The following is a 22,189-nucleotide window of genomic DNA, read 5'->3' as shown; positions in this document are numbered from 1 at the left end:
AAATGGGTATAGAAGTAAACTATCTCAACATAATATAGGCTATTTATGACAAACCATCAGCTAACATTGTACATATTAAATGGCAAAAAACCTGAAGACTTTTTCTCTAAAATCAGGAACAGGACAAGGCTGCCCACTCCCTCCACTCTTATTCAATATAGTGCTGGAAGTTTTAGCCAGAGCAATCAGACAAGAGAAAGAAATAAAAGGCATTCATATTGGGAAAGAAGAAGTAAAGGTTTCACTTTTTACAGATGATATGATCCTGTACATCGAAAACCCCAAAGACTCCACAAAAAGACTATTAGAAACAATAAACCAATACAGTAAGGTTGCAGGATACAAAATTAATATACAGAAGTCTATTGCCTTCCAATATGCTAACAATTACAACATAAGAAAACAAACTCAAAAGAAAAGAATACCTTTTACGGTTGCACCAAAATAAATAAAATACCTAAGAATAAACATAACAAAGAATGTAAAGGACTCATATAATAAAAAAAACAAAGCACTGTTAAGGGAAATCGAAAAAGATACAATAAAATAAAAAAATATTCCTTGTTCTTAGATAGGAAGAGTAAATATAGTTAAAATGACCATATTACCCAAAGCAGTATACAAATTTAATGCAATTCCCATTAAAATTCCAATGTCATTTTTTAAAGAAATGGAAGAAAAATCATCAGGTTATTTAGAACTACAAAAAACCCTGAATAGCCAAAGTAATCCTAAGGAAAAAGAACAAAGCTGGAGGCATTACGATACCTGACTTCAAATTATATTATAGAGCCATGACAATCAAAACAGCATGGTATTAACAGAAAAATAGACACTCAGACCAATGGAAAAGAATAGTGAGCCCAGAAATAAAACCACATATGTATGGTCAAATCATCTTTGATAAAGAAGCCAAAAACACACAACGCAGAAAAGAAAGTCTCTTCAATAAATGGTGCTGGAAAAACTGAAGAGCCACATGCAAAAGAATGACACTCGACTATGTCCCCTTGTACCAAAATTAATTCAAAATGGATCAAAGACCTAGATATAAGACCTGAAACAATAAATTACATAGAAGAAAACATAGGTACTAAACTCATTGACCTTGGCCATAAAGAACATTTTATGAATTTGACTCTAAAGGCAAGGGAAGTGAAGGCAAAGATAAATGAATGAGACTACATCAGACTAAGAAGCTTTTGCACAGCAAAAGAAACTGACAACAAAACAGACAGCTAATTAAATGGGAGATGATATTTCCAAACAACAGCACAGATAAGGGCCTAATATCCAAAATATACAAAGAACTCACAAAACTCAACAATAGCCCTGGCTGGTCGGCTCAATGGTACAGCGTCGGCCCGGCGTGTGGAAGTCCTGGGTTCGATTCCCAGTCAGGGTGCACAGGAGAAGTGCCCATCTGTGTCTCCACCCTTCCCCCTCTCCTTTCTTTCTATCTCTCTCTTCCCCTCCTGCAGCCAAGGCTCCATTGGAGCAAAGTTGGCCCAGGTGCTGAAGATAGCTCCATGGCCTCCACCTCAGGCGCTATGGCTCTGGTTGAAATGAAGAAACGACCCAGATGGGCCAAATATTGCCCCCTAGTGGGTATGCCTGGTGGATCCTGGTCAGGCGCATGCTGGAGTCTGTCGGTCTCCCTCCCCACTTCTCACTTTGGAAAAAAAAGCAAACAAACAAACAAAAAAAACAACTCAACAACAAATAAGCAAACAATCCAATTAAAAAATGGGAAGAGGATATGAACTGACACTTCTACCAGGAAAAAATACAAATAGCCTAAAGATATATGAAAAGATGCTCATCTTCACTTCTTCACTAGCTATTAGAGAAATGCAAATCAAAACTACAATAAGCCCTGGCCGGTTGGCTCAGTGGTAGAGCGTCGGCCTGGCGTGCAGGAGTCCCGGGTTCAATTCCCGGCCAGGGCACACAGGAGAAGCGCCCATCTGTTTCTCCACCCTTCCCCCTCTCCTTCCTCTCTGTCTCTCTCTTCCCTTCCCGCAGCCGAGGCTCCATTGGAGCAAAGTTGGCCCGGGCGCTGAGGATGGCTCTGCGGCCTCTGCCTCAGGTGTTAGAGTGGCTCCGGTCGCAACAGAGCAACACCCCAGATGGGCAGAGCATCGCCCCCTGGTGGGCATGCCGGGTGGATCCCGGTCGGGCGCATGCGGGAATCTGTCTGACTGCCTCCCCGTTTCTGGCTTCGGAAAAATACCAAAAAAAAAAAATACTATAAGATACCACCTCACACCTGTTAGATTTGCTATTATCAACAAGATAGGTAACAACAAGTGTTGGAGAGGCTGTGGAGAAAAAGGAACCCTCATCCAGTGTTGGTGGGAATGTAAAGTAGTACAATCATTATGGAAGAAAGTATGGTGGTTCTTCAAAAAATTAAAACTAGAACTACCATATGACCCAGCAATCCCTCTACTGGGTATATACCCCCAAAACTCAAAAACACTGATACATAAAGATACATGCAGCCCCATTGTCATTGCAGCATTGTTCACAGTGGCCAAGACATGGAAACAACCAAAAAGTCTTTCAATAGAAGATAGGATAAAGAAGATGTGGTACATATACACTATGGAATACTACTCAGCCATAAGAAATTATGACATCGGGTCATTTACGACAACATGGATGGACCTTGATAACATTATACTGAGTGAAATAAGTAAATCATAAAAAACTAAGAACTGTATGATTCCATACATAGGAGGGACATAAAAATGAGACCCATGGACATGGACAATCATGCAGTGGTTACCAGCAGGTGGGGAAGGGTGGAGAGGGAGGGGGTGGGAGGAGGAGAGAGGCATAAAGAAAACCAAATAAAAGGTGACGGAGGACAATTTGACTTTGGGTGATGGGTATACAACATAATTCAATGTCAAAATGATCTGGAAATGTTTTCTCAGAATCTAATCAATCAATGTCACCCCATTAAAATTAATTGTCTAAATTAAAAAAAAAAAGTCATAACAATGCCTGCCTTACCTTCCTAATCTGGTTGAAGGTCAGATCAAGTGAGATCATATGTATTAAGTATTATTTTATAAACTGAAAACTGTTATACATATCACATACAGAGTACTTAACAAATGCCATGTCAATTTATGCTAATGATTTTTAAATATTAATCCAAACCAATTTCTTAGTAATTGTCATTCATTGTCCATTAGGTATAATGGAAGAACACCACTATAAGTCTATTGGTGGTTGTATAATATTCAATGCCAACATTTTTCAAGCTCCCTCGACATCAAGACATTGGATCTAGAAAACTCCAGTAATGGGGGTAAACTGAGAGGCAGAAGTCAACTCCAGTGGAGATGCTGTCCCCTAGTCCTGGCTTCCTAGTTTCAAATATTATGAAACAGTTATTGCTATGGATACATATACACACTGACAAGAAAAATCAAACAAGTAAACTCCATAAGTCTTACTTTTAACACTTGACAACAGCACTGTATAAATGTTTCTAGATCAAGCACATGTTCTATAACTTCAGAAGCTACGACAGCATCAAATGTTTCCGCAGTTTCTTCCACAATATCTTCCAGGGAACATGCTTTGTACTCTACTCTCGTATCCAAGACTGGATCAAATGATTTATGGTGCTGAGCTGTTTTAATGTTCTCATCCACAGGATCAATTCCAATAACTGAAGCCCCAAGCCGCCCTAGAGGCTAATAGTATAAAAAAAAATGTTACCCTCAGGAAGAAAATAGAACACATGTTAGCAATAAAAAGCTTATTAAAAAGGCAACAAAATTAACCATGAGGGGATATTACTGAAAATCGTTTATGGAAACGTGGATATTCATTATCATTTTCTCTAGCTTGTACACATTGAAAATTTCTATTGATACAATAAAAAAGCTTATTCGTATCCTGCTGACTACACCAAAAAGAAAAAGAAAAAAAAAGCTTAAAAGAACAATGACCGCAACAACAAAAAAAACTCATCAATTACTTAAGAACAGTGAAAAAAATTGTCTATATTCTCTAGGTACATTTAACATGTAGATAGTACAATACTGATATATTTAAAGTGTAATAAATGTAACTTATTGTAAAAACAGCAAAATTTTCTGATATTTAAAATGTCTAAGGAACAATTTTTTCTTGATAGTTTTTTCTGCAACTGACTAGAAGTGAATTTTCATAGCTGTCTTCTTTCAACTTTTATATTCAATCACTTTCCAAAAATACCCAAGTTTTAAAACACAGCCTTGATATTTATCAAAACTTGCATAGTGTTTATTTTATAACTCTTTAGTCAATAAGTGAAAAATATAAATCAAATTATTTTAACTTGAGACATAAGATCTGCAGTAATACACGGAGAAGATTGTAGAACACATACGTAGTAAGATTTTACTCATTTATAATCTGATGCACCATCTATTCTTAATTCTAAGAAATGTATTTTCACATATGTTACATTTCCTGATATGACTGATGTCAGAGAAACCAGACCACTGCCGTATGAAGAACACGTTTCTCTGCACGGGGAAACAGCTATGCATCCAAGGCTCCTGCCAGGCTCCTCCCAGCTTGCTGTTATGGACCTCCACAATACCACAACCCAATGAACCTTCACTTACATTTATATCCTATACCATTGCTTAAAATATCTTTCAAAGATCAGATTATAATGTAGCATTGAAACAAAAAGTTACTGTGTGGAAAGAATACAAAATAGATTACTATAAAATAAAGCAAATTTTACAGAGAGAATGAAGTCTTCCAAGTACCCCATAAGATGGGAAGAGCCCCACAAACAGACAAAACTGTTCATTTTTGATACTGAAGCGGAGTCAAACGGACCGCTTATTGTGGCATCTAACCCTGTGAACATTGCCTGATCTCTTGGGAGAGAAGAAACAACAAGATTTCCAAAGCTATTCGAATGACTACTGCTTCATTTTTGTGTTAAAAAAAAAAACATCCCTCACTATAATTTTCTGTATTTGTTATATTTTTTAAGAAAATATTATTTTTAGAATAATAAAAATAGTAAAAACATTAGACTTTTTTTATTTTAGGAAGAGAGAAATATCAATTTGTTGTCTCACTTATTTACACATTCATCGATTCTTTTTTATTTGAAAGAAAGAAGGGAAGGGAAGAGAGAGGCATAAACTCATTCCAGTTAGTTGTGTCACTGATTACTTCTCACATGTGCCCTAGCCAGGGCTCAAACTGGCAACCCCTGGATCCAACCAGCAACCTTCGTGCTACAGAAAGACATTCTATCTACTGTGCCACCGGTGAGGGGACAAATGATTCTTGTATGTGCCCTAAACGGACCAATCCCACAACCTTGGCGTTTCAGGAAGACACTTGAGCTACTTGGCCAGGGTTCAAAAACATCAGCCATTTTTTAATGAAAAATATTATTTGTTAAAAGGATAAATAAGCCTGAACAGGTGGTGGCGCAGTGGATAGCCAGCTTGGGATGCAGAGGACCCAGGATGAAACCCCAAGGTCGCCAGTTGGAGCACAGGGTCACTGACTTAGCATGGAATCACAGACATGACCACATGGTCGCTGGATTGAGCCCAAAGGTCAGTGGCTTGAGCCCAAAGGTCACTGGCTTGAAGCCCAAGGTTGCTGACTTGCACAAGGGGTCAAAAAAAAAAAAAAAGGATAAATGAGGCATAAGTCCACTTTTAATTTTTTTTTCCCAGTTAAAAATGGCAGGAAAATTATAAATCACTTACTTCAGTTAACAATCCACCACCACAGCCAACATCAAGAATCTTCATCCCAGACAAAGGTTTTCCTGGTTGGTGATTACGAATTGTTTTTAAAAGATTGTCTCTTTTTAAAAAATTTAAAACATATAAAAATTAATTTTATCAATTAAGTCTTAAAAATGTACAATTTTCAATGAAATACTAAACTCTCATTTTAATTGGATTATTGATTTTTGGGGGTAAACAGACCCTTCATTTTCAGCATTAAATAATTATGTTTAATTTATAAGATAGTTTTAATAATCAAAAGCAAAGCTCTTGAAATAATCTAGCGATAATGACAATTATTTTAGTCATGATCAAAAAAAAGAACTTTAAAAATAACCTAGTTTAGATTAATCTAAATTATTTGCTTGCGATATCACATCACCTTTTGGCTACACTGTCAGTACTTGCCACACCCATTTCGTGTCTGCAACAAATAGGTTATTTAACAGGGCTCAGGAGAAGCAGATTAGAAATCTGTATTTTCAGAATTTGCCCATATTTCCTTCTAACTTGAGCCTCTTTTAAACTCCTAAGTTAGTGGTGTTTTCATGATCATGAATCAGGCATCCAAAGCAGGTAAACTTAACTTTAAGATAATCATAGTAATACTTTACCACATAAACACCTCATGTATGTGAACACACCCACACTCACACAGATAGATATATATCTAACAGTATTACAAACTAAACTTTTAAGTTGGACTACATATGAATTTTAATTATACCCACATTAAAATAAATGTTATATATAATAAAGATATCTTAGGATATCTTTTATTGCTATTAAAATTGACTTCTAAGAATAACCTCAACAGTGGTTAAGTAGATAATGTTGTAACATACGGAAAGGACCCATTTCAAATAAAGTCCAATCCATTCTTCACACATCAGCCAAAATGACTCTTTTATATCATAATTTAGATCATATCTCCCCCTTCAATGGCTTCAATGCTCAGAATAACATCTAAATGTCCTAACCATAACTTGCTCTGCCCTGACTAATCTTTTTAAATAATGATGTCACTATAGTTTGAATAGAGTCGTTCTCAAACTGAGGGTATACCCAAATAATCTGAAAGGTTTGCTAAAGCACAGCCCAGTGACTCCCCCTGCCCCCCGGGCCCCAAGTAGTAGGAGAGACCTGAGAATTTTGCATTTCTAACAAATTCCCAGGCGATACTGAGGTTCTTAGTCCAGGCGCCTACCCCTTGAAAATCTCTGATCCAGCCTAAATATTGACATTTCGCTTCTCTTTGCCTTAGTGTTTCAGTAATCCACAAAGCCAGTGGTAGTCAAAAGGTGCCAGTGTTTCCCTTTGAACTGCACTGATCCTGGATAAGCAAGCAAAAACCAATCAGGAAGTTCCTGGAAGGCAGCCTGAGTCTGATATTCTGTGTCATTATAGTGTCATGCCCATGTCAGCTGTTCTAACATGTTTAGTAAACAAAAAAATGAATAAATATAAGAATGAATAAACAATTTCTAGAAAACTGGAGTCTAATGAAACCTTGCCTTTACTCTGACAGTAATTATAAGTTCCTAAAGTATATGGACTATGTTTAGAAAAATGAATGTCTTAGCAGCTTGTACAGTGTCTAGCCCCAAGCTCTGTACAGGGTAAGTTCTCAATAAATATTTGTTGAAGTGAAATATCTCAGTAGTATTCCCTTTATTAGGACTGCCTCAAAGTTGCTATAAAATGACCTCAATGCCATAAGACCCTAGTTCCTTTTCATGGGATTTAACTCTGTTTCACCAGATGATGTCCAAAATGCTTCAAGTTACTTTACAAAAGCAGCCTAGAACTTGGGTGATGTTATCAAAAAAATTAATGGTTTCAAACAATGGACATTGAAGAGACTCTCCCTATCTTCTAAAGTGAAATTAAAATACAGCACTTAGAACATAGGTTTAAACCAAGAGAAAAATGAACTGAAAAGATGAATTATTAAAAAGATTTGCATTTTAAAAGACTTAGAATGTCTGGAATGTTACCTAATGAATGGCACCCTGAGGTCGTTCATTGAATGAAGAGGTGCATATGCTCCTTGCTCATCCCACCACCTGTGAGCCAGGGCCAGGAAGGTTTTGAGCTCACTGCTGTCTACAGTGGTTTGAGGAGTGCTGTACAGTCTAGTCCCAGGGGATCTAAGAGGTTGAAATGAAGAGCCAGGCAAAAAGTGCTGTTTTTAAAAATGTAACATAAATACATTATGGAGAAAGATATTCTAGTTTGCTATTTATTAGATTCTACAAATACGTATTGCCCATTTCTGATTCTTCAAAACTAAGTTTACTTATAATCATACTGCTTCTAAATATATTTTTTATTCACAAATAAAACAAAATTAATCTGCTTTTGAAGTACAATGAAAATGAAAGTATAAAACTTGGCTTTCTGGCCCTGGCCAGTTGGCTCAGTGGTAGAGCGTTTTCCTGGTGTGTGGATGTCCTGGGTTCGATTCCTGGTCAGGGCACACAGGAGAAGCACCCATCTGCTTCTCTACCCTTACCCCTCTCTTTTTTCTCTATTTTTCTCTTCCCTTCCTGCAGCCAAGGCTCCATTGGAGCAAAGTTGGCTCAGGCACTGAGGATGACTCCATGGCCTCCGGCTCAGGTGCTAGAATGGCTCGAGTTGCAACAGAGCAACACCCCAGATGGGCAGAGCATCACCTCCTAATGGGCTTGCCGGGTGGATCCCGGTCAGGCGCATGCGGGAGTCTTTCTCTCTGCCTCCCCACTTCTCACTTCAGAACAATACAAAACAAACAAACAAACAATAAAAAAACCTTGGCTTTCTGAGTCACATTTAATAATAGTAGTAGGAGTATTAGTAGTAGCAGTAACCATTTACTGAGCACTTACTAAACACTGTTACTATTTAAGAACTCAATATATATTTATATCATACATCATCACATCAAAATCTTCCAGACAACTTTATAAGGTAGGTACATACTAGTATTATCTCTATTACACAGATAAGAAAAGGGAAGCTCAGAGAGATTAAGTGGTAGAGTCAGGATTTGAACCTACATGCCTCCCTCTTCTTTTCTCCATTTCTACTGCTATCACTCTAGTCCAAGCTTCCATCATTTCTTGCTTAATCACTATCCTAGCCTTCTAATTAGTTTGCCTGCTTCGTATCTTACCTCCCGCCCACACACACAATCTTTTCTCCATAACTATCTACTACTCTCCTTATCCTCTCCACTTCAGCCACCTGGGCTTTCTTTCAGTTCTTTGAACTGACATGCTTGCTCCTTCCTAGATACTTTGTATATGTTGTTCCTTCTCCCTGGAACATTATTCTTACATTACCTTTTCCCTCCTCTATATACCTATTTAATTCCTTTTTCTTTCAGCTTAGTTTGAATGAGATATCATCTAGAACAGGGGTCCCCAAACTACGGCCCGCGGGCCATATGCGGCCCCCTGAGTCCATTTATCCGGCCCCCGTTGCACTTCCGGAAGGGGCTCCTCTTTCATTGGTGGTCAGTGAGAGGAGCATAGTTCCCATTGAAATACTGGTCAGTTTGTTCATTTAAATTTACTTGTTCTTTATTTTAAATATTGTATTTGCTCCCATTTTGTTTTCTTACTTTAAAATAAGATTTGTGCAGTGTGCATAGGGATTTGTTCATAGTTTTTTTTATAGTCCGGCCCTCCAATGGTCTGAGGGACAGTGAACTGGCCCCCTGTGTAAAAAGTTTGGGGACCCCTGATCTAGAAAGTCTTCCCTGATTCTCAAAACTGGTACTGCTTCATGGGGCAATGTGATTATTGGATCCTGTCTCTAACACTCTTAAGCACTATGATAGCAAGGCATGAACTGTCTCGCTTACCATTTTATTTCTAGAGACTAGCACATTTCCTGGAACACAGTTGGTGCTCAGGGAACATTTGTCAAATGAATAACTTGGGGGAGGAGATGCAGAAAAACATAATTCACGTAATTTTTTTTTAATTATTATTAAGTGAGAGGCAGGGAGGCAGAGACAGATTCCCACAGGCGCCCTGACTGGGAACCACCCAGCAAGCCTGCTACCAAGCAATGCTCTGCCCCACTGGGCTGCTGCTCTGTTGCTTGGCAACTGAGCTATTTTAGTGCCTGAGGCGAGGCCATGGAGCCATCCTCAGCGCTCAGGGCCAACTTTCTTCAAACCATTCAAACCATGGATATAAGAGGGGAAAAGAGCAAAAAAGAGATAGGGGAGAAAAAGGGTAGAGAAGCAGATGGCCACTTCTCCTGTGTGCCTGACCAGGAATTGAACCCGAAACTTCCACACACTGGGTCTACACTCTACCACTGAGCCAAGTGACTAGGGCCCACCTAATTTTTTTTTTTAATTAGATGGTATCAAACAGACAACTACACCAAGTTCTATGTCAAAGTACATGATAGGAAAATCCTCCAAAGGTAAAAGAGAGCAAGTTTGTTACATTAAAATAGGTAATGCCATTCAAATTTGTAGTATGTTTTTCTTAGATACATATAATACATTCTATATTGATTACTTACTACCCTATTAAGAGTTAAATGTAACTCTTCTTCAATATTATCTTATGAATACTACCTTCCTTATCCATGCTTTGTGAAAAGGCTCTTAATCAAGGAATAACTTATAGTAGATAACAGTAGGTGGTTACTCAATTAACTATAAGAATGATTTCAGCGTGGGGGCCAGTGGCGCAATGGATAACACGTCTGACTACGGATCAGAAAAATGATTTCACTACACCCTATCTTTAAGGAGCCAACTCATTTACAAGTAGAAGCATGCACTCACATCTTAATCCTAAGCAATATTCTTTACAAGGTTAGAAATTGGTTTATAAAATAAGAATACAGAAAGATATTAATTTGATTTAATCTTACTACCTAAAATGTACTTATCTATCTTATCATACTATTTATGTTGCACCCAAATCATTTATAATTTTAAGCACTGCATTATTTGTGTCCTGCCATAAGGATATTATGAGAAAGTGAAAAGTAGTTCTCCAAGTCATATAGTCTTGTATTAAAAATAAAAGACTAGATAAAGGGTATGCGCTATATACTGTCTTACAGTTTTTCTGTGGATTTAAAACATTCCAAATTTAAAAGTTGCTAGAAAAATAAGAATATTTAGATAAGTAAAAACTACCTTAATCAAATCTCATGAGCTATAAATCTTGACAGGGCTTATTAGACACAACCAATATAAAACTATTATTCACATCATTATATAAATATTTGCTACAGTAATGGATAAACTTACCTGTAACTTTTCATTGTATTCAAGCAAGCAGAAGTCATTCTATTGGATTTGAACCACATAATCCTGTATTTACTGAAAACCCATGGTTTAATTTGTAGAGTCCAACTGAGCTGATTCTCTAAATAAACTGAAAAATATATTAAATGTCTAGAGAAAGCATGGTATGAATCCCTAAGATACATGTATTGAAGAAACTATTTTATATAGCAATCTTATATTATAATTGATAAAAGGGTTTCTTCTTAATTTTGGATTTTATTCTAAAAGATAAAATAAAGGTCTTGCATTCTGCCATCTAACTCTAATCAGACATAGCTGAAATTGTCATTAGCAAAAATAAGTAATGCATATGTAAAAGTTTTTCATGTCATTGGTTTTTGCATTCATATTATGCTGCACAAAATTATAAAAAATGTGATATTTAAATTAAAACTACATTACCTTTTTTTAGATTTTATTTATTTATTTTACAGACAGAAGAGAGAGAAGGACAGGAAGCAGGAAAGATCAACTCAGTTTAGTTGTTCATTGCTTGATTGCTTGTCACTTGTGCCTTGACCACGCAAGCCCAGGGTTTTGAACCAGCGACCTCAGCACTCCTGGTCAGCACTCTATCCAACACAGTCCAGGCTAAAACTACATTAATTTTTAAATAAGAGTAATAATGACTCTGAGATTATTTGTCAAAACTAGTTCAAATTCTGTCACTTCCATGTCAACTACAAGAATGGGTCTTATATATATGTTCAACATGCTTTACAGAAGAAAAAACTGTCTTATAAAACATTTGAAGTAACACTCATCCAGTCCATGTTCAAACTTACATAGGGACCTGCTTTGTGAACTACATACTCTGCTGCAGAATATTCAATTATTCGATAACATTTAGACAAAGTAGATCTTAGAACAAAGAAAATTACCATGCTCACTGCTTTATGATAAAGAGGACAATCCACCAAGGAGACAAAGCAATCCTAGATGTGTATGTGCCAAACACATGAAGCAAAACATGTGAAGCAAAAATAGAACTGAGAGGAGAAATAAATCTACAACTATAGTTGGAGATTTCAACACCCCTTTCTCAGTCATGGATAGTGCCACTAGACTGAAACACAGCAAGGATACAGAAGAACTAATAACATCATCAACCAAATAATATCTACCTGAAATTTATAAACCATTCCACCCAAACAAAAACAATATACATTCTTTCAAGCATGCATGGAGCATTCATAATGATAGGCCATATTCTGGAATATAAAGCAAACCTTCACAAGTTTAAGAGAAGTAAAATCATGTAAACTATTTTCTCTGACTACAATGGACTCAAACTAGAAATAAAAGAAAGACAACATTAAAAGAACAAAACAAAAATTAAATAAGACAATTCTAAACAATCCATGAGTTAAGACAAAGTCTGAGGGAAACAAAACTGAAATAAATGAAAATATCCAATATATAGAAACCTGTGAAGATAGTTAAAAGTAGTAGTTAGACAGTAACTTATAGCATTAAATATGCATATTAGAAAGGTCTGAAGTCAACAATCTAAGTTACCGCCTCAACAAACTAGAAAAAGAAAAGTAAAATAAACCCAAAGCGAGCAGATTGAAGAAAATAATAACAGTAGAAACTAATAACACCTAAAACAAAACAGAATAAAATAAATCAAACCAAAAGTTAATTCCTTTAAAAAAATCAATAAAATTAATAAGCTTCTAGCAAGGCTGACAAAGAAAGAGAAAACCTATATGACCACTATCAGGAACTTGAGAGGGGCTATCACTATGAACCCAAGAAACATAAAAAGGATGATAAGGGAACACCAAAATCTCTACACAGAGAAATTCTACAATTTAAACAAAATGGACTAAGTTCATGAAAATCACAAACTACCAAAAATCCATACAAGATGAAATAGGTTGCCTGAATAGTCCTATAACTAACTACTAAAGAAATTGAATTCAGAGTTAAAACTTTCTGACAAATAAATCTCCAGGTTCAGGTCACTTCACTGGTGAATTCTACCAAACAGTTAAGAAAAAAAAACACAACCAATTCTATCCAATTTGTTCCAAAAAACACCCTCTCATCCAATTTATAATGCCAGAATTACTCTGCAAAAACAAACAAACAAAGATAGTACAGCAAAGAAAACCACAAACTGATTTCTCTCATGAGCAGACACAAAATTCTCAACAATTAGTAAAGAGAATCTAGCAACATATAAAAAGAATACTATAGGACCTGGCCAGGTGGCTCAGTGCATCGTCTATCCGTGCCACGATTGCCAGTTTGATCCCAGTCAGGGCACATAGGAGAAGCAATCAATGAATACACAACTAAATGGAACAATGGGTCGATGCGTCTCTCTCTCCCTCCCTCTCCCTTCCCTGTCTCCCTCTTTCTCAAATCTATGGAATAATTAAAAGTAAATAAATAAATAAATAGAAGACTAGAGCACCACCAAGTGGGACTTATTCCAGCTATGCAACACTAGTTCCACATTAGAAAATCAATGTCATCTACCATATTAATAATCAAAAGAAAAACCACATAATCTTAATAACTGATGTGAACCAAATGTAACTGGAAATAAACATGCTATATTACTGATTTACTGATATCAGTCTGACTAGCCATAAAATAGAGCTAAATAAGAATGTGCTAACGAAGGAAGCTTATAAAAGAATTTCTGTAACATAATAAGTCCAGTTTGCTACTCTTATAACCATGATTCAATATTACTAGTTTAGAAATCACAGTTATATATTACTAACTTAGTAATCACAAAATTATATAATCAAGCCTGTACTGTGACCTCTCGCCAAGTTCCTGTTACAGCTAACAGACATGTTCCCTTCTGGCTGGCGCACATCAAGGATTAACATGGGAGCAGAAGGAATAGCTTAAGCAGAAGCTACACCGAGCACCCTTCCCCACCCTTTCCTCACTCCCATCCCACTGAGACTTACAGTTCTGATTCTCGCTCAAGGTCCAGAGGACAACCTGACTGTAGAAATCTGTGGACACTTGTTACATGGAAAAAAAAATCTTAATTTATAAATTACTTGCTAGCTTCAGTTTCTGTAACAACCAACGGAATGGACTCGAAGCCAGCTCCGGGAGATGTGTGGCCTTCAATCTGTTAATCAAACAAACTGTTCTAAGCCTCCTCTGCAAAGAACTCTCAACCCCCTCCTTTCTATTCCTCTGGCCTATTTTTTGTTCACCCTCTCCCTTCTCTCTCCTTGTAAACCCCCTGCCCACACCAGAAAAGTGAGGTGAGTTTTGAGGATAGGAGTCCCGCTAGCTCTTCAGGTGGCCAGCACTTGAATACACCTCTCTCCTTCTCATCAGCACCTGTGCTGTGTAATTGGTTTTCATGGTGACAGGCAGCTGGACCTCAGGGTCATTTTTCCGGTTTCAAAAACATTTGACAAAACCACACCCATTTATGATAAAAAATTCTCAGCAAACTAAGAACAGAAAAGAAATTCTTTAATCCACAGGGTATCCATAAAAATCCTAGGCCCTGGCCGGTTGGTTCAGCGGTAGAGCGTCAGCCTGGCGTGCAGGGGACCCTGGTTCGATTCCCAGCCAGGGCACATAGGAGAAGCGCCCATTTGCTTCTCCACGCCCCCCCCCCCTCCTTCCTCTCTGTCTCTCTCTTCCCCTCCCGCAGCCAAGGCTCCATTGGAGCAAAGATGGCCCGGGCACTGGGGATGGCTCCTTGGCCTCTGCCCCAGGCACTAGAGTGGCTCTGGTCTCCGCAGAGCGACGCCCCGGAGGGGCAGAGCTTCGCCCCTGGTGGGCGTGCCGGGTGGATCCCGGTCGGGCGCATGCGGGAGTCTGTCTGACTGTCTCTCCCCGTTTCCAGCTTCAGGAAAAAAAAAAAAAAAAAAAATCCAAATAGCTCACAAGTACTTAATGGTTAAAGAGTAAGTGCTTTATCCCTAACATGAGCAACAAGACCAGAATGCCCATTCTCATCACTCCTATTCAACACAGTACTAAGAAGCAAATGAAAAGCAAATATTTATAGAATGGACAGGAAGAAATAAAACTGTCTTAATTTGAGGGGGGGGGGGCTTCTGAACTAATATGTAAGTCCAGCAAGGTCACAAATTACAATGATACACACACAAAAGTGAGTTGTTTCTATATACTACTAATAAACAGTTGGAAAGCAAAACTCATTTAAAATCAATCCAAAAGAGAATGAATTACTTCCACTGTTGTAGATATCAAAACAAAACATGTACAGGGTCTGTATGCTAAAAATTTACATTAAAAACTGATAAAAAGAAATCAAAGACAACCTAAAAAATGGGAGACCTACTGAGTTCATGAATTAGGTGATTCAACATCACTTCTCCCCAAATTGATCTGTATGTTTAACACAATTTCTATGAAAATCCCAATAGCCTTTTTTTTGTAGATATAGACAAGCTAATTCTAAAATTTATATGAAAAGGCAAAAGAAGTAGCTAAAACAATATTAAAGAAAAAGAACAAAATTGCAGAAATCACAATACCCAATTTTAAGACTTACCATAGAACTACAGTAATCAAACCAGTGTGCTGTTGGAGGGGGACAAACTCAAACATCAACACAACAGAAGAGAGTTCAGAGAGAGATGAAAACATCACCCAACTGGTTTATCTACACTGGTGCAAAAGCAGTTCAACGAAGGAAAATGCAGTCTTTTCTATAAGTAGTGTTGAAACAACTGGACAAAAACAAATAAAAAACCCCTTCAACCTAAATCTCTTATCTTAAGCAAAAATGAACTCAAAATATATAATTGATCTAAATGCAAAATTATAAAACTTTTAGATAAAAATATAGAAAATCATCATGAGTTAGGGTGAGGCTAGAGTTCTTACATCTGACACCAAAAGCACAGCCCTTTTCTAAAAAGCAACTAAATGGGATTTGATCAAAATTAAAAACTTTTGCTCTGACAAAGACCCTGTTAAGAAAAACAAAAGACAAGTCACAGACTGGGAGAAAATACTTTGAAAAAATATATATCCCACAAAGAACATATATCTGGGTATAAGGTAAGTCTTTAAACTCAATAGTGAAAAAACAAAACACAACTCCTATTAAAAAAAAAAATCAAGCAATTGAATTATAAAATGGATGTGGCTATTATAAAATGGTTATAAAAAGATGAACATACAGCCTGACCAGGCGGTGGCGCAGTGGAGCAGTGGTAGTCAACCTGGTCCCTACCGCTCACTAGTGGGTGTTCCAGCTTTCATGGTGGGCGGTAGCAGAGCAACCAAAGTATAAATAAAAAGATAGATTTAATGGCACTGGCCGGTTGGCTCAGCGGTAGAGCGTCTGCCTCAGGTGCTAGAATGGCTCTGGATGCAACAGTGACGCCCCAGAGGGGCAGAGCATCGCCCCCTGGTGGGCATGCCGGGTGGATCCCAGTCGGGCGCATGTGGGAGTCTGTCTGACTGCCTCCCCATTTCCAGCTTTGGAAAAATGAAAAAAAAGAAAAAAAAAGATAGATTTAACTATAGTAAGTTGTTTTACAAAGATTTATTCTGCCAAACTTAGTGAAAATCTGACATAAAGTACTTGGTAAGTAATTATTATTATATGCTTTAACTTGCTGTAATTCTGCTTTATAAATTTTATAAAGTAAAGTTACTTCCCTACTTTATAAATCACCATTACTGTGGAACTGGTGGGTGGTTAGAAAATTTTAGTACTAACAGAGATACAAAAGTAGGCGATAGGTATAAAAAGGTTGACTACCCCTGAGATAGAGCATTGGACTGGGATGCGGAGGACCCGGGTTCAAGATCTCGAGGTCGCCAGCTTAAGTGTGGGCTAATTGGGTTTGAGCAAGGCTCACCACCACGGTCGCTGGCTCGAGCAAGGGGTCACTTGGTCTGCTGTAGCCCCCCAGTCAAGGCACATATGAGAAATCAATCAATGGACAACTAAGGAACCGCAACGAAGAATTGATGTTTCTCATCTCTCTCCCTTCCTGTCTGTTTGTCCCTCTCTCTGACTCTCTCTGTCTCTGCCACACACACAAAAAAAGATAAACAGTGACCTGTGGTGGCACAGTGGATAAAGCGTCGACCTGGAATGCTGAGGCCGCCGGTTCAAAACCCTGGGCTTGCTTGGTCAAGGCACATATGGGAGTTGATGCTTCCAGCTCCTCCCCCTTCTCTCTCTCTGTCTCTCTCTCCTCTCTCTCCCTCTCTCTCTGTCTCTCTCTCCTCTCTAAAAATGAATAAATAAATAAAAAAAAAAAAAAAAAAAGATAAACATACATTTCATCATAGAGGATATACAAATCCAAACAAGCACAAAAAGCAATGTTAAGTATCAATAGCCATTAGAGAAATACAAATGAAAGCCACTATATACCTATCAAATTGGCTAAAATTTAACCATCCTGATATTTCCAAGTGTGGATCAGGAGATGAAGCAAGTACATCTTTTATACATTGCTGGTGGGAATGTAAAACAGTACCGACACCATGGAAAGCAGTTTAGCAATTTCTAATAAAGTTAAACATACATTTACCATACAACCCAGGATTTGCAATTCTGTCCACTAATCCCAGAGACATGAAAACTTATATCCACACAAAAATCTGTACACAACTATTCATAGCAAGTTTATTCATAATAATTAAAGAACTAGAAATAACCAAAATATCCTACTATAGGTGAAGGGTTACAAACCATTGTTGTATTGTGAAATGCTACTCAGAAATCACAAAGAATGAACTATAGATACACACAACAATTTAGATGGATTTCAAGCATATTTATGCTGATTTGGAAATAAAAAATTTCAAAAGATACATACTGTAGGATTCCATTTATATAACATTGTTGAAATGGCAAAATTCCATTAATGAAGAACAGATCAGTGATTGCCAAGGGTTAAGGTTGAGGGTAGGGTCTGACTGTAAAGGAGTAAACAGTATCTAGAAATTTCTTTGTGATTATAGAACAGGTCTGTATCCTAAATGTGGTAGTTGTTACACAAATCTCTGCATGTGATCACACACTCACACACAGTCACACACACACATACACACACACACACACACACACACAATGAGTGCAGGTAAAGATGGTAAACTCCAAATTAGGTCTGTAGTTTAGTTAATAGTATATAGGATACTAATGTCAATTTCCTGGCTTTGACAATGCATTATGGTTAGGTAAGATGTTATCACAGAAGAAAATTCTCTGTACTATTTTTGCAATTTCGTGTCTTAAATTATTTCAAAATTAAAAAACATTTTCATTAGAAAGCACAAAGGGTCTCACTACCAAGCACCTCTCCTATCCCTAACTCTAGTTATCCTGTTTCCCTCTCTGGAGGCAACCAATATTACTAGATTTGTATGTAAGCTTCCAGATACTTTATACATATATCATTTTTGTGTGATCAATTTTTCGCTTATCTTATACAAAATGTAGCACAATATACACATTCTTCAGCACCTTACTTTTTTTCACCTGTCAAAAAAATGTTAATAACAGAGCATAAAGAATTGCCTTTGTAGGGCTACATGGTAACCCATTATATGCCTATCTCATAATTTATTTACACAGTCCCCTATAAATAGACATGTATTTAGGTTATTTCTCATTGTTTACTATTCTAAAAACGTAAGATTGAATTACATAAGTAATTTCCTATATGTATATTTAAGAGTACTTATAAAGTCCCAAGAATTGTTGTGTCCAGCTCTGGTCTGTTGGCTCAGTGGTAGAGCATCGGCCTGGCATGCAGGAGTCCTGGGTTTGATTCCCGGCCAGGGTACACAGGAGAAGCGCCCATCTGCTTCTCCACCCCTCCCCCTCTCTGTCTCTCTCTTCCCTTCCTGCAGCCAAGGCTCCATTGGAACAAAGTTAGCCCGGGTGCTGAGGATGGCTCCATGGCCTCTGCCTCAGGTGCTAGAATGGCCCTGGTTGCAACAGAGCAACGCCCCAGATGGGCAGAGCATTGCCCCTTGGTGGGCATGCCGGGGGGGACCCCAGTCGGGCGCATGCGGGAGTTTGTCTGAGTGCCTCCTCGTTTCCAACTTCAGAAAAATACAAAAAAAAAAAAAAAATGTTGTGTCCAATGGCAAGTGCACTTATAAATTTGTAATTGCCACTCAGAGGAGTTTAATCCCATGAATAATAGATGAGAATTTCTAGTGCTGGTTTCCCCACAGTGATAATATATTGATAGTCAGCCATCCAATGTATTATCAAGTGTTTTTATCTTTGCTAATCTAACAGGTAAAAACAATATCACAGTGTAGCTCTAATTTATCATGAGGTTAAGTGTCTTTTCTTAAGTTTAATGGTATGATGGTTTGAATGTTTGTGTCCCTACCCCTCAATTCATATTTTAATCCACAAGGTAATGGTATTAGATGGGGCCTTTGTGGGGTGAGATTAGGAGGGTGGAGAGAGCCCTTATAATTGCTTTAGTGCCTTGCAGAAGAGATCCCAGAAAACAGAGCAAGAAGGCTCTATCTATGAACCAGGAAGTGGGCTCTCACCAGACACACTATCTTGGGCTTCCCAGTCTTCAGAACTACTGTAAAAAAAAAAATAAATTTCCTTCGTTAGTAAGCAAACCAGTCTGTGGTATTTTGTTATAGCAATACCAATGGATTAAGACAAATGGTTATTTATATTTTGTGTCTTGTCTTTTATCTGTACTACTTTTTAAGACTCAGTTAAAATACCATCTCTTTGGCCCTGGCCAGTTGGCTCAGCGGTAGCGCGTCGGCCTGGTGTGCGGGGGACCCGGGTTCGATTCCCGGCCAGGGCACATAGGAGAAGCGCCCATTTGCTTCTCCACCCCCACCCCCCTCCTTCCTCTCTGTCCCTCTCTTCCCCTCCCGCAGCCGAGGCTCCATTGGAGCAAAGATGGCCCGGGCGCTGGGGATGGCTCCTTGGCCTCTGCCCCAGGCACTAGAGTGGCTCTGGTCGCGGCAGAGCGACCCCCCGGAGGGGCAGAGCGACCCCCCGGAGGGGCAGAGCAACCCCCCGGAGGGGCAGAGCATCGCCCCCTGGTGGGCAGAGCACCGTGCCGGGTGTTTCCCGGTCCCGCGCATGCGGGAGTCTATCTGACTGTCTCTCCCCGTTTCCAGCTTCCGGGGGAAAAAAAAAAAAAAAATACCATCTCCTTTAGGTAGGTAAATGAGATAGTATTAGATAATTGCGTAATAGATAAGGATATATAAGGTATTATTATGAAACTGAGCTTCAGATATTTTTTTTTCTTTTTTTGTATTTTTCTGAAGCTGGAAACGGGGAGACAGTCAGACAGACTCCCGCATGTGCCCGACCGGGATCCACCCGGCACGCCCACCAGGGGTGATGCTCTGCCCCTCCGGGGCGTCGCTCTGCCGCGACCAGAGCCACTCTAGCGCCTGGGACAGAGGCCATGGAGCCATCCCCAGCGCCCGGGCCATCCCTGCTCCAATGGAGCCTTGGCTGCAGGAGGGGAAGAGAGAGACAGAGAGGAAGGAGGGGGCGGGGGTGGAGAAGCAAATGGGCGCTTCTCCTATGTGCCCTGGCCGGGAATTGAACCCGGGTCCCCCGCACGCCAGGCCGACGCTCCACCGCTGAGCCAACCGGCCAGGGCCGAGCTTCAGATATTTTAACACTGTTCCTGCTCTCTACTCAGTGATGATCCCTATCTCCCTCTTACCTAATCTGTATCTGGCAAATTAGTCCCTCAGTCATTAGTACTGATAGAATTCTCAAGAGCTTTAAAAACTACCTCAACAAGACTGACCAGATAGTGGCACAGTGTTGACCTGGGATGCTGAGGACTCAGATTCGAAACCCTGAGGTCTCCAGCTTGAGCGCAGGCTCACCAGCTTGAATGGGGTTGCTGGCTTGAGCATGGGATCATAAACTTGACCCCATGGTCGCTGGCTTAAGCTCAAGGTCACTGGCTTGAGCAAGGGGTCACTGGCTTCCGTGGAGCCCCCTGGGTCAAGGCATGTATGAGAAGCAATCAATGAGCAACTATAGTGCTACAACTACAAGTTGATGCTTCTCATCTCTTTCCCTTCTTGTCTGTCTGTCTCTCTCTCACTGAAAACAAACAAAAAAAACGATCTCAACACAACTGAGAAAAACTCATTTAGTTTGTATTAACAAATAGGATACTACCAAGTTCTTCTCTACCTTGAATCTGTGATCATTCTGATATGTGATTTTAAAGGAATGCGGGGAAATTTAATTTACTTCAAGTCATTTATCCAGCCCCTATCAGATACCACACTGACAGTGAACATGTGCTGCCAATATCTTAGTTCCAGTAATCAGCCTTTATTATCTGGATTACTCTAAGGCAGCAATTTTCAACTAGTGTGCTGCAATAGGCACACTTGTGTGCTGCAAGAATTTTTAAAACATGGAATATCTGACTATTTAGTCAGGGACACTAACCTCTTTTCCCTTATATTGCCAAATTAAGGCCCTGGCAAGTTGGCTCAGTAGCAGAGTGTCGGCCCAGCGTGTGGAAGTCCCAAGTTTGATTCCCAGTCAGGGCACACAGAAGCACTCATCTACTTCTCCACCCCTCACCCTCTCCTTTCTCTCTATCTCTCTCTTCCCCTCCCGCAGCCAAAGCTCCATTGGAGCAAAGTTGGCCCGGGTGCTGAGGATGGCTCCATGGCCTCCGCCTCAGGCACTAAAATGGCTCCAGTTGCAACAGAGCAATGCCCCAGATGGGCAGAGCGTCACCTCCTAGTGGGTTTGCCAGGTGGATCCCCGTAGGGGCACATGCGGGAGTCTGTCTCTCTGCCTTCCCACTTCTCACTTCAGAAAAATACAAACAAAACAAACAAACAAATCCAGCCAACACAATAGCCATCTGGTGTGAATGAATCAAAATATACCTATTTTTTTTGTCAGATCAGCAAAAACCATATTTTTTAGTGTGCTGCAGAATTTTAGTAGTTTGTGTGTCACGAGATGAAAAGGTCAAAAATTGCTGCTCTAAGGTCTCACTGAGCCTAGTCTTGCCTGCCTCTGGGCCACTTTCTAGACAACTGTCAAGTATTATTTCTTAAACTTAAGTCTGAGTGTGTTGTTTCTTCTGTAATTCCCCACTGTCCTCAAACTAAAGTCAATCAC

At 39.1% G+C, this 22,189-nt stretch overlaps 1 protein-coding gene across 5 annotated transcripts in view; it reads right to left on the bottom strand.

The window, feature by feature from the left end:
- COQ3 (coenzyme Q3, methyltransferase) overlaps positions 1-22,189 on the bottom strand; it is a 34,390-nt gene that overhangs the window by 10,319 nt on the left and 1,882 nt on the right. For 2 of the 5 annotated variants that reach the window (XM_066361320.1, XM_066361317.1), the window contains exons 2-5: positions 11,044-11,161; positions 7,775-7,927; positions 5,754-5,853; positions 3,471-3,713 (exon numbers count right to left, since the gene is read on the bottom strand). In XM_066361320.1, coding sequence (XP_066217417.1) covers positions 3,471-3,713; positions 5,754-5,853; positions 7,775-7,927; positions 11,044-11,102 — 555 coding nt within the window. In that variant the 5' untranslated portion in view covers positions 11,103-11,161. Of the gene's footprint in view, positions 1-3,470; positions 3,714-5,753; positions 5,854-7,774; positions 7,928-11,043; positions 11,171-17,891; positions 17,920-22,189 lie in introns of those variants that run through there. The other 3 variants (XM_066361318.1, XM_066361316.1, XM_066361319.1) reach the window with 3 other exon arrangements.

The sequence above is a fragment of the Saccopteryx leptura genome, chromosome 1, assembly GCF_036850995.1.
Source record: "Saccopteryx leptura isolate mSacLep1 chromosome 1, mSacLep1_pri_phased_curated, whole genome shotgun sequence".
Taxonomy (NCBI): domain Eukaryota; kingdom Metazoa; phylum Chordata; class Mammalia; order Chiroptera; family Emballonuridae; genus Saccopteryx; species Saccopteryx leptura.
Note: the sequence above shows the minus strand (reverse complement) of the source record. Positions and strands in the feature narration are given on the sequence as shown.